We start from the raw sequence: 13,276 nt of genomic DNA, 5'->3' as shown, positions 1-13,276 counted from the left end.
CTAGTTCATTGCCCAGAAGGTTAAAATCCTTGAGTACCACACATTACACTAAAATATAGTAAACTTAAATATATTGCTTATATAAAAATAAGGAAAAGGGTACATCATACTTTGAGTCTTTGGCTTTTCTTCACTTCCAGAGTTTGTTTCTTCTTGAGATTTTTTTGCCAGGATATCCTTATCTCCATTATTCCTGTTTTCCAGAGTTTCTATCTCTTTATAATCATTTACAAGTGTATCTGTCTGTTGGAAGGGTTTTTCCTTTGGAGGATCTGAAGATATGTACTGCTTCTCCAACTTTAACTGAATATTAGAACTTTCATCTATTTTTCTGTCATCTGAATCCTTTTCAGATCTATTTTCATGAAATTCATCTGGCTTATCTTCAGTATCAAAGTTTAGATGGGTTGCTTTAGTCACTGTATTATCACCTTCAGAGCCACTTACATCTGCATTTTCTTTCTCTGCTTCTATGGTGGTTTCCAATATATTAGATTTGTCGTCCTTTGTACTTAATAAACTGTGTTCATTCTTTACCTCCAATCCAGCAGCTAAGGCAGTCCTTATGGAACATTCTTCTTCTTCCTGACCTACATTTACTATTTCTTCAAGTTCAGTTATATCGGGTTCCATAATAAGATCATCCTCTCCTACCTCATCAACAGTTACAAGCTCTTCCATATTGGTTGGATACCAAGTTTCCTCTTCCATGTCACTTCCACTCTCCCAATTCTATTGAGAAAAGGCAGATTTTATTGGGAAGATTACAATAAATAAACATGTAAACTGCTTATTACAAATTGTTTTTAAGAATAAATCATGATCGCTTCTTTATTACTTCATTAGATTTATATCCTGTCCTTCATTCAGGATCTCAAGAAGGCACACACAGGCAACCATCTGACTCAAACGCCATGAGAAATAATATTTATTTATATTTACTTATTTATTACCAATAAATACATGTGGATTTATGTAGTGATAGTACTTACATTTTGTTTTTAAATTTCAAACCATATAATAAATAGAATGCAAAAGTAATAATATTGAGTATATAGTGCATCAAAACACATCTTAAAATGTAAACAGTGTTAAATAAACATTACAGGTATTTAAATGATATTAATGTAAAAAGTAGACCAAATCTGGAAGAAAATGTACTCAGTATATAAGTTCAAAAAAGGGTATTTACTCAGGTAGCACCTTCCATCCTGGAGAAAGGTCTCAAGCTATATAGGGAGTATTTTATGTCTATTTACAAATATTTTAAAATTGAGAGAAGGAATTTTTCCTTCAAGTTCTTTTTTGTTAAGTGATAAGAGAAGGGCTTGAGGGAGAATTTTATCTTAAATAATCTTAAATAACAGATTATTTGAGAAAAAAGATAATACTTCTAAAGAATTTCTTATAAATGGTCTTGTTTGCCTGCAGTTCCTGTGTTTTTGTAAAAATTCTAATTTATTACAAGTAGTCCTAGACTTACAACAGTTTGTTTAGTGACTATTCAAAGTTACAATGGCACTGAAAAAAGGGATATGACCAGTTTTCACACTTACACCAATTGTAGCATCCTCATAGTCATGTTATCAAAATTCAGATGCTTTGCAACTGGTTCATATTTATGACAGTTGCAGTGTCCCAGGAACACGTGATTCCCTTTTATGATCTTCTGACAAGCTAAGTCAATAGGGAAGCCAGATTTACTTAACAACAGTTTGACTAATTTAACAGCTACAGTGATTCACTTAATAACTGTGGCAAGAAAGGCCATTCAATGGGGCAAACTTAAACAAATGTTTCACTTAGCAACAGAAATTTGGGGCTCAATTGTGATTGTAAGATTGTAAGGACTACCTGTACTCTTATGCTTATGCAATTTGTGCTAAGCAGTAACTGAACTGAGAACCATTTTATTTAACCAAATTTCAATTCCATAGAAGTTATAGTCTTGGATTTTTGACGTGTTCTGTAGGTCAGACCATTTGAGTTACCTTGATTCAAAAAATTTGTCCTATCATGTACCAGTTCACCTAGTTAAAAGTTACAGACAGAAGAGTGTAGTAATATATAGATATAACATATCACATTTTTTATTTTTGCTGTTATTTAGCTTGAGTACTTGCTGAGCTTGCAAAAATAAACATGTAGTCTAATTAAACAAAATAAATGTTGTTAGCAAGATTTTTGTGGTTGTTTGGTCTATAAAACAATTGAAGTTATTTCATAATTAATGTTAATAATAAAGAATTAAAATAATTATTTTTACATTCATGATAGTTCATAGTACTCATTACCTCATTTTCAGTTCCATTTTCTTTTCTTTTCTTTACATTATTTCTTTCGACTATACCAGGTGTCATGTCGTCTGCCTTTTTAGCATTGTCTTTTAATTTCTCTTTATCACTTTGCTTTTGCCCGATACTGTCAGGCATCATGATGGACTTTTGTTCTGCTCTTTCCTCCTTAGCTGTGTCTTCGCAATGAGAATGTTTATGTTCTCTCAATCTTATCTCTTCCTTTCTTTTGCCCTTCAAAGCAACATCCAGTGTTTGATTTTGATATTTGTAGGACTTTTGCTTAGAGGATTTTCTGTAACAATCTTCTTCTCTCATCTTATATGCAGGCAAAAGGTAAGCCCCTTTTGCATTGGGTGAGCCCCCTCTTAAATATTTTTCTTTGTGCCCTCGGGTTGCTTCAACATGCTCTTTCAAGTCCAGGTGCCGTAAATGATGTTTTCTTTCATGAGTCCACGTGTCACTCCAATCTCTTTTCTCTTCCACATTCTCTCTCCACAGAAGTACTTCTTTATCTTCCTCTCTCTGAGAATAAGGAAACTGATCCCTTGGCTCTCTTCCATTTCCCCACTCTGTTCGGTTTGTGCTTAATGGGCTATGGGGGGAACTACAGGAAGTGAAGCTTGGAGTCCGTGATCTTGGAGAAAGTGAACAGTTTATGGGGCTGCGAGAACGAGGCCTTTCCTGTCCATATCTACAGCACAGGGAAAGAGTGGCATGTTGCATATAAGCATAAATAAATCAGCTGCTACTTAAGGTCCACAGCTATTTTAAGTTTATCTCTTTTTAGAAGTAGTGTATGTATTTTAAATTGTCAATAATACTGAATATCATGCTTGTCTTAGAATAACGATTTGCCCTGTGGTTTGTATCATATACTCTATATTTAATCAGAGCAGCAGAAACAAGTGTGAAATATTAATATATTACTATGTTCATGAAAAACTCAATACTAATACTAACAGTAATAGTATAAATTAAATTTATATAATTAAACAGCTCTGGTGGTGATATTAGATATTTATTCAGGAAAAGGATCTCTTATCTTCATCTATCTTGGTTCCTAAGGCAAGGATGGGATGATCCCAAAACTTCTGGTCCTGAAGCAAAGCTATTTTCCCATCTCTGCCTCTCTATGCTGCATCTCTCCATTTCTGGCCATCACTATCTGTGCCTTGGCTGCTGACATCTTCCCCCTTTGCAAAAGGCTGACCAAGATCATTGCTACTGAGCATTTGCAAGAAAAGCTCAGCTGTTCGGCACTTTCCAGAAGGAGGAAAGACATGGAGCGACCAAGTCGCTCTTTGCAAGAAAAGTTAGGGAGTTCTTGCTTTCTTCTACATGGAATCCTTTTATTAGATAGATATAAGCAATCCATGCAGAATAAAGCTGATTTTTTAAAAAAAAAAACAATGAAGTAAACAGAATAACATATTATTCAAATAAGAGAAAACTTCAAACTGTTAAGGAACTACTATGAATATTTTTTTTCTAAACTTTCTAGCTTGTTCCCAAATTATTTGGAAGAACCAGCAATATTTCTCCTCTACTGAAAGCACATTATTTTTACATACAAAAATAGAAGAATATCAATATGAAAAAATACCTGTCTGCTTCTCTCAACATATCTCTTTCTCTTTGAGAATGGATATTTTGGATTATTGCTGCCACATTCTTTCCTGGTTTCTAAGCAAAATAAACATATAGCAACTGTAAATAAATGTATACTTTAACACTTAAAAATAAAACTGGCTAGCCAGATGGCCTATCCTCACCATTGCATCCTTCAGGAATTCTTTTCCAGTTTTCATTGAAAAAAATCAAATCAATTATATTTTTCAGTTAATTCCTTCTTTATGTGTACAGATAGTCCTCAATTTACAACCACAGCTGAATGTGGAATTTCCACTGCTAAGAGAGGTGATGTGAAGTGCAATGTTGCATGAGGTGCAGGGCAAAGCCTTCACAGTATGAAGCCCAGCCTCAGCCTGGCCCAGCAGTGTGGCGCAAAGGGGCTTCTTGGTGTGTATGACTCCGAGGCTACAAAAGGCTCCTTTTTTTGAGGCATAAAGCCCAACTCTAGTGGCCCAGCAGCATGGTGCAAAGCAAAGCTGCAGCCACTCCACCTTAGTTAACATCTGCGATCACCCTCACCATCCTGCACTCCACTGTCCCAGCTCACCTTCACTGTCTTTTTGCTTCCATTGCTGATAAGGCATGCCTGGTCTGATCTTTCATAAGGCAGCTGCTGGCCCCATGAGGTCATCTTCTTTAGGTCTGGGAAGGAAACTGCCACATGTGATCTGGAAAGCCTCAGGTGGCTAACAACCCACCTTGCAAAGGACCAGGCTGGGCATATTTTGTCAGCAGTGGGAGCAAGAAGAAGGTGAAGGACAGCTAGGGTGACTCAACCCATAGGGTACAGGGAGTCAAATGCACATTGATTAGGGAGATAATTGTGTGTGAGGAGTTGAAGTGTCCTGTGGGCGTAAGGGAGGACCGCCAAGCAACCACATTTTGATCACATCACCATGAGGGCACTTCGGGGACAGGTTCAGCATATACATATCAATCACTAGATAGCTGCAGAAAAAGAAGATAAATACTTAAATACTATTTTATCTGTAAACCAAAATGTGCAGTTGAAGACCATTTCTGAATAGCCAGATTAACAGAAGACATGACAAACAACAATATTACCTTTAGTTGAAGTTCTTTGTATCTTTTAGACATTCTTATGAGTAACTTGTCATCATTTATCATTGCAGGTTTCTCTTTATAATATTCTACCATAGCCTGAGCTGCTTCAATATAGGCCATCTCTAAAAAAGCCTGTGATAATTAAAAATTGTTTAGAGTTTAGTTATTTAGTGCACAGAAGAAAAGTGCAAAAATATAAAATGTAATTTTTCTTAGTATAAATTGTTTCAACAGACACATACACATACGCGCGCGCACACACATACATACAATATATATAGTATACACATACTCACACACACACACACTTCCTCCTAATGGAATAATCTGGCATAATTTTAGTTGCAGAAAATTAAATGGGGGCTAGTATCTTCAATTGTAGAGGAAAAGAAGCTATCATGATAGATCATCAGTTTAAGTTGAGAGGTTGACAGATAACCAAGAAAACAGTTGAATGAAAAGAAAGAGGAAGGGAAAAGGCTGAAGCTTTACTATCTACTTTGCTTCTTTGTTTCTCTCTGTTACACACAGAGACTTGCAATAGTCCTAGCAAAGGAACCTTGTTAGATCTCAGGTATACTGAACACAACACACAAAAGGATAATCACTGTATACTTTCCCAAACAGAAAAAGAAACTTGTTTCCTCTACAACTTTAAATCCTAACAACAAGTTCAATCATCAGAGTTCCTAACCATTTTTTATACAATGTGTAAAACTTAAACAAAATGTTGACATATTTACATTTTATAAGTAAAAAAAACAATACCTGATTGGTCGATTTCATGAGAATATAATTGGTGACTTTTCCAAAGGGAAGTCCAAGGTTGATTACATCATTCTCTGTACAGCTTCCTTCAGGAAGATTACAGATGTGTACTACACGACCTGGGACATATTTCCTTTGTAGCACCTGAAATTATTAAAAATAAATTTAGAAAGAGAAAGAGTTGTAAAACAACCATCAGTTAAACATACAAATTTGAAACATACAAATTTGAAATAACACTTCTTATCCTGCGCTTAGTTTGTAGTTAGTTTGTACAGAGCTGATATTTTAGAATCTCAAATACTTGTTCACAAGTCCATATAATCTCCCTTTTATTGTAGCCAAAGGGGCTGGTTAAAAATTAATACTATCATGTAATTGTATATTGAAAGATATATAAATAACACTTTTATGTAAGATACCGACTGCAACAATATTTTGAAGAAATCTATAAATCCACCGTTCTACTAATCACTATGCATATATCATCCAGGTCTAAAAACACATCCCATTTCTCTAATACTCTATTAGATAACTGTACCATCAATGTCTTAGAACACATCACAATGATAAAAAATAATGAAACATCAGAGACAAGTAGATAAGTCACATGGTTTGCATCATGTTGTTGTGACTCATGTTTTGCAATTTGCTCATACTCTCTGGCTCCCATGGATAACTATGAATATTATAGATTTACTGGAGGAGCGACGTTTGATATCTATGCTGAAAAGGCAACACAGCTTCACACTTCATTAGTGTCTTACCCTTAGCCTTGAGTTAGTAGCAACTGAAATTTGAGACCAAGGAGAATGACTTGATCACATCTTTGCAACTAAAGAACATGAACAGGCTTTGAATGCTGACTTAAGATCCTGCCAGTTAACACTCTGGGGCTTGATTCCTTAAAAATGAGACAATGCACCTGATGAGAACCAACAGAGTTTCCTCGTAAACACTTTTTAAAGAATCTGTATTCTTTAAAAAAAGGAAGATGGAAGTTACTTTGAATTGTTGGTTTTCCTTTGTATTCTGTCAAATAATGGGTATCTACTTAATATCAGGATAACTCCACCATTATGCAAAAAGAAATGTATATTACACAAGTACTATCATTCTCTCTCATTTCTTGTTAACTTTATTCATTTTACCACAGCTCCCTATAAAGAATTTTTTTTCTGTTAAGTAGATATGGGATGCAGCTAGTAATGTTTAAAGAGATGAGATTCGTATTGCAGTTTCTCTGTGTCATCTTGATAATTTTGGTCCAGTGTAGAACACACTGAATGACTCAATATGGCTATAGTAACAGACACCTGCAAGATGGACTGTGCTTTATTTCCCCATCTCATCTTATACTTATGTGAGTTAGAAAGATATCTCCCTAAATTTTTGTATATGCTATTTTTTATTTTGGGTTTAAGTCATATTTTTCTCCTTGTTGCTTTGGTAATGGATCTGGCTTATCTCTGTCATGCAACCCAGTCTCCAGGAGCAATTTCAATATGGAAGTGATTCCAGTGGAATTCCAGTCTTCAGAAAGAACTTTGTAAGTGAATAAAAATGCCAAATCCATTCTAAACATCTGGATGATTGTGTGGTGGGCTATAATGATGAAGAAAAAATGCTACTGGAATGTCCATCGGTGCATCTTCACTGAAGGACAGTAGAAATATATAAAAGCTAGTATACCATGAATACTGGAGAGACAAAATTGGTTTATAAGAAAGACCAAATGAAGAATAAAAAAGAGGGAAGGCAAGACAAAGTGTTACATGACCAGTACTTTAAAAAAAAACTAGCAGGCAAAGCAGATAACAACAAGAGCTGGCAATGGCCAGAAAGAGCATGAAAAAAGGAGACAAGAGGGGCTAAGACCAAACCTTAAGAACAAATACATTCAAAGCCAGAATTGAAAAGATAGCAACGTGCAATAAATGTGATCTTTGCAAAGAAGCTGAAGCAACAGTGGACCACCTAGCTGCTGCAAGAAGAACCGACAGAATGACTACAAACAATGGCATGACAAAGTAGCAACAATGATTCATTGGAAAATCTGCAGGAAATGCAATTTGCCTGCAAGCAAGAACTGGGATCAAAAAAGGAATGGAAAATAAAAGGCTAAAATGCTCTGGGACTTTAAAATACAAACAGACAAGCACCTGCCACACTCTAGATTTAACAATTATCAATAAGAAAGTCCCTTTGGCATTGACAAAGCCACCATCCGTCAATTGCAAAGGGCAGCTTTACTTGGAACAGCTTGCATCCTATGACAGTATCTTTAACACCATCAAACAACAACAACTGCCTGTCTTAGGTCCTTGGAAATATTCCATAGATGAACAAAATTCCAAATCCAGTCTAAACATGTGCCTGAATGTGCAACCAACTATAATAAAAATACTCACATTTCCACCAGGTGGTAGGTAAGAGAATGTGGAACTTGACTGACCAAATGAAGATGCAGCATTGTATGACTCAGCATTTAAAGGGTAATCTAAAGAAATGACACATATTCCATGAAAATCTACCACTGTATATATGCAAAAAAGGAGAAAGCATTTCCTTTATTATAGATTTTGACTATAAAATTATTTTAGTTTCTCTTGATGGTAACTGCTCTAGTGATGGCTGCTGTTTATATCTATTTATTTTGTGGAAGTTTTTATTGTTTTAATGTTTTTAAAATTACGTATTGTTTTGTAATTTTAGAATTATAAGCCATCCATAGTTACTTGGTTGACTTGGGCAGCTGTGAGTGCCTCCACCTGTATACTGGACTCGTGCCCCTCCTGGCTGGTCTCAACCAGCAGGGAGGTGACACGTGGCTGGCTCCAGACGATAGTTAACACCTCTCTCTGGGAGGGATCCTTCCCACACATCCTAAAGAATGCGGTGGTGAGACCCCTCCTGAAGAAACCTTCTCTGGACCCAGCCATTTGAACAACTATCGTCCAGTCTCCAACCTCCCCTTTGTAGGGAAGGTTGTTGAGAAGGTGGTGGCCTTTCAACTCCGACAGACCTTGGATGAAACTGATTATCTGGATTCCTTTCAGTCGGGTTTCAGGCCTGGTTACAGCACAGAAACTGCTTTGGTCACGCTGATCGATGATCTCTGGCGAGCCAGGGATAGGGGTCACTCCTCTATCCTAGTGCTGCTTGACCTCTCAGCGGCCTTCGATACCATCAATCATGGTATCCTTCTGCGACGGTTGCGAGAGGTGGGAGTGGGAGGCACTGTCCTACGGTGGTTCTCCTCCTACCTCTCGGGCAGGTCGCAGTCGGTGTTGGTTGGAGGGCAGAGATCGACCCCTAGGCCCCTCAATTATGGGGTGCTGCAGGGTTCGGTCCTGTCCCCCTTCCTATTTAACATCTACATGAAGCCGCTGGGTGAGATCATACGCCGACACGGGATTAAATACCACCAATACACGGACGATACTCAACTGTATCTGTCCGCCCCATGCCAACTCAGCAAAGCGGTAGAAGTGATGTGCCAGTGACTGGAGGCTATCAGGGTCTGGATGGGAACGAACAAGCTTGCACTCAATCCCGACAAGACTGAGTGGCTATTGATGCTCCCTCCCAAGGATGGTCCACCTATTCCACCTCTTAGCCTGGGAGGTGAAACTATACGCCCCTCAGAGTGTTCACAATTTGGGAGTCCTCCTGGATCCGCAGCTGACGCTAGAACATCACTTGTCAGCTGTGACCAGGGGGGGCCTTTGCCCAGGTTCACCTGGTGCACCAATTGCGACCCTATCTGGACCGGGAGGCCCTTCGGATGGTCACTCACGCCCTCGTCACCTCAAGATTGGATTACTGTAACGCGCTCTACATGGGGCTGCCCTTGAAGAGTGTTCGAAGATTTCAGTTAGTCCAGAATGCAGCCGCACGAGCAATAGTGGGCGTACCTAGGTACACCCACGTTACACCTATCCTCCGCGAGCTGCACTGGCTTCCCATTGGTCTCCAGACACGCTTCAAAGTGCTAGTCGTTACTTTTAAAGCCGTACATGGTATAGGACCTGGCTACCTGAGAGACCGCCTCCTGCCATTTACCTCCCAGAGACCCATAAGATCGCACAGACTAGGCCTTCTCTGGATTCCATCTGCCGGTCAATGTCAGCTGGCGACTCCCCGTCCCTTCTCTGTAGCTGCTCCGGCCCTATGGAACGATCTTCCCGTGGAGATCCGGACCCTTACTACCCTTCCGGCCTTCCGCAAAGCGACCAAGACCTGGCTGTTCCGGCAGGCCTGGAGCTGTTGATTTATCCAGCCCCATCCTAAGCTATGAATGTTGTGGAATTTTAATGTTGTTTTTTTATTTTTGTATGTTCTCCCTTCCTTTTTATCTGTAAGCCGCCCTGAGTCTCTCGAGAGTGGGAGGCATACAAACCCCATAAATAAATAAATAAATAAATAAATAAATAAATAAATAAATAAATAAATAAATAAATAAATAAATAAATAAATAAATAAATAAACAAACAAACAAACAAACAAACAAATAAATATAGAAATTGAATGGATGAATGAATGAAGCAAGACTGATGAATTTACAGAAAGGCTAAACTAACTTATTATTTCAAGACATATCAAAATAACCAAGAAAGATAATTTGATCACAACATACTATATTCCTGTTTTTTTTCATTTTATCAATATACTTGTATTCATAAATATTTGTGTGTGTGTGTGTGTGTGTGTGTGTACGTACAGCACATAATGGCTTTCTGTCGTGATGGTCTCTTGTGACGAGCCAATAGACAGAGAATGGAAGCAGTCTGCTTCCTCCCATATTTGGGCATACCAGGGGTTGTGACACTAAATACATACCTACTTCCCTGGCTCAGCTGATAAGGAGGAGAACCTTGTGGCTTAGTGGTTAACACAACTGCTTAATATGTAATACAGCACAGGTTCAAATTCCAGTAAGGGTATGGCTAACTGATGAGAGCTAAATAGCTTGAAATAGATCTATACTAGTCTCCCTTTATTTATTTATTTATCAGCACAAATGCAACACACACAGACATATATATATATACATTGTGTATGTATATATGTGTTTGTGTGTATGTGTGTGTGTGTATACACACATATGCAGTGTGTGTGTGTGTGTGTGTGTGTGTGTGTGTGTGTGTGTGTTTGCAGTCGCAGGCATACATGTATTATTTGAATAATTTACCTTCAGTACCAGACAGATTGAACACACTTTTATTATTTGGGGAGGAAGAATGTAATACTCCTTCTGCTGAATGCAACACACAATGAATGTCAGTGCTAAAAAAAGAAACAAAAGAAATTCAGATATAAAATAGATGGGTCGGATATTATTGGGCTTAGTTACCATATATGTTGAACTGAAGAAATACAATAATACCACACTAGTAACAGAAATTATGAAATTATTCTAAACATCAGTAAGTTAGTACTACGGGCTATTCTTGGAATCTTTTAAAAAATTTCAACCAATAAATAACAATGGAAAAGAGCTGGAAAATACAAAATAGATAGTTAGAGCTATAATTACAATATAGATAAAACTAAAGCATAAACTGAATTCAGATATAAGACAATTGTATCTGAACTCAATGAACATTCCTTCTGCTTTCGTTAAGAACAATGTAGTTAGAGTGTGAGGAATATTCTAAACTTGTCAGATAAAGTTGCTCAACTTCTCTTGGAGTTGGGCTCTGGTTGGGCAAATCTCTTGGATGTGACAGAGTTACATCTGAGTCTTGTTATCTGGGAGGAGTTAAAGCTAGTTGTCTGTGCTCTCTTAATTGATAAAGTCCATTGAAGAAGTAGTATGTGGTTGGGTCCAAGCAATGATCAATGCCTCTTTTCAAGAAGGGATAGTGCCACCTGCTTTATTTATTAATTAAATAATGCTGCCCATATTATCATTGATTCTTTGAATGAGGCAGTGTTGTGTCCCCTTCTCAAGAAGCCATGTTTAGTTAGTTACACTGTTCACAAAAATAGCTGTAGTAAAACATCTGCAATCTGTCCTGCTCCCAACATCACTGGATAGAAGACCTCTTGTGAGGTTGTGCCATAGGAAGCAGTATTGTTTGCTACTCATTTATCTTCCACTGTGAGTGTAGCAGCATGCCCATCTGCAATCTTGGACTCTTGTCTCTAGGGCTGCCAGTGGCGTTCCTTAGGGTGATCATGTTGGGGTATTTCAATCTGCTGCTCTGGGGCGGAGATCTGAGGTTGTGCAGGTGTTCATGGTCATCATGGCAGACATGGACCTGGTCCAACTTATCCATGGTCCAATTCACATGGGTGGGGATCACTCATTAGATCTTGTGCTAGTAGTTTATGATCTGATTTTGTGGGACATTAATATCAGTCCCTTGTCATTGAGGGACTATACTCTCTTGGCCCCAAAATTCTCCACAGTCACCTCCTATCTTAGGCAAGTGGAGTCTATTCAACTTGCCTACCCAGGCACCTGATAAACCCAGTGTGTTTTAAAGGGAATGTGAGGTTATTCCCAAAACTCTGGTCAAAAGCTCAGTAGAGGACTGATCACAGCTTGGAATAAGCAGATGATGGGGGCCATGGACCAGAATCTCTCTCTACGTGGATTTCATAGAACACCATGTTTTATGGAGAAGTTTCAAGAAATGAAGTGACATGAGACACCTCAAGCACTATTGGAGGAAGACAAAGAATGGGACTGACTGAGCACAGGAAATACCCTACATTAAAACTTAATTTGTGGCAATAAACCCATTTTAGTGTAACGAGTTTTCTGCTATCATCGCACCTGCAACTACCAACCAGCAGTCTTGTTTTGGGTGGCCAGGTCCCTCCTAGGTAAGGAGGAGTCGGGCAAACCCTTGGAGAGTTGCTGTGATAAATATTCTCAACATGTCAGATAAAGTTGCTCAACTTCTCTTGGCGTTGGGCTCTGTCTGGGCAAATCTTTTGGACGTGACAGAGTTACATCTGAGTCTTGTTATCTAGGAGGAGTTCAAGCTAGTTGCCCATGCCCCCTTAACTGATAAAGGCCACCCAGGAGGTAGTATGTTGTTGAATCCAAGCAACGATCATGCCTCTTTTCAAGAAGGGGTGGTTATTAAATTTGCTGCCCATATCACCATCGAAAGTGACTCTTTGAAGGAGGCAATGTTGTGCCCGCTTCTCAAGAGGCCATGTTTGGACTCAACAGTGTTAAACAACTTTCACTCAGTCTTCAACCCTTTCCTTTTAGAGAAGGTTACTGAGAGGGTTAGTACACAACTACAGTGGGCCCTGGATGAGGCAGATTGTCTAAAATATTTTCAATCTGGGTTCAGGCCAGGGCACAGAACTGAAATAGCATTGGTTGTGCTTGTTGATGACTTTTGGAAGGCTTGGGATGCAGGTGGTATAACCATTCTGGCCCTCCCTGGCTTTCAATATCATTGACTATGGTATCCTGGACCAACATAAGGTTTGGGAGTGGGAGGCAATGTGTTGTGGTGGTTCTCCTTCCTCTGCAGCCATTCCAG

General features: G+C 38.5%; 1 protein-coding gene across 6 annotated transcripts in view; it reads right to left on the bottom strand.

Moving 5' to 3' along the window:
- RBM20 (RNA binding motif protein 20) overlaps positions 1-13,276 on the bottom strand; it is a 99,412-nt gene that overhangs the window by 15,480 nt on the left and 70,656 nt on the right. For all 6 annotated transcript variants that reach the window (XR_015698064.1, XM_087725822.1, XM_087725824.1 and 3 more), the window contains 7 exons: positions 10,957-11,051; positions 8,174-8,262; positions 5,763-5,906; positions 4,995-5,126; positions 3,901-3,980; positions 2,295-2,988; positions 111-732 (listed from right to left, as the gene is read on the bottom strand). Coding sequence is in view for 5 of the 6 variants with exons in the window: in XM_087725822.1 (XP_087581948.1) it covers positions 111-732; positions 2,295-2,988; positions 3,901-3,980; positions 4,995-5,126; positions 5,763-5,906; positions 8,174-8,262; positions 10,957-11,051 (1,856 nt within the window). In the remaining variant the exon portion in view is untranslated. The remainder of the gene's footprint in view (positions 1-110; positions 733-2,294; positions 2,989-3,900; positions 3,981-4,994; positions 5,127-5,762; positions 5,907-8,173; positions 8,263-10,956; positions 11,052-13,276) is intronic.

The sequence above is a fragment of the Thamnophis sirtalis genome, unplaced genomic scaffold (assembly GCF_051295495.1).
Source record: "Thamnophis sirtalis isolate CommonGarterSnake01/CBP01778 unplaced genomic scaffold, rThaSir2_p1.2 scaffold_11, whole genome shotgun sequence".
Taxonomy (NCBI): Eukaryota; Metazoa; Chordata; class Lepidosauria; order Squamata; family Natricidae; genus Thamnophis; species Thamnophis sirtalis.
This window is presented reverse-complemented; position numbering and strand designations above follow the sequence as displayed.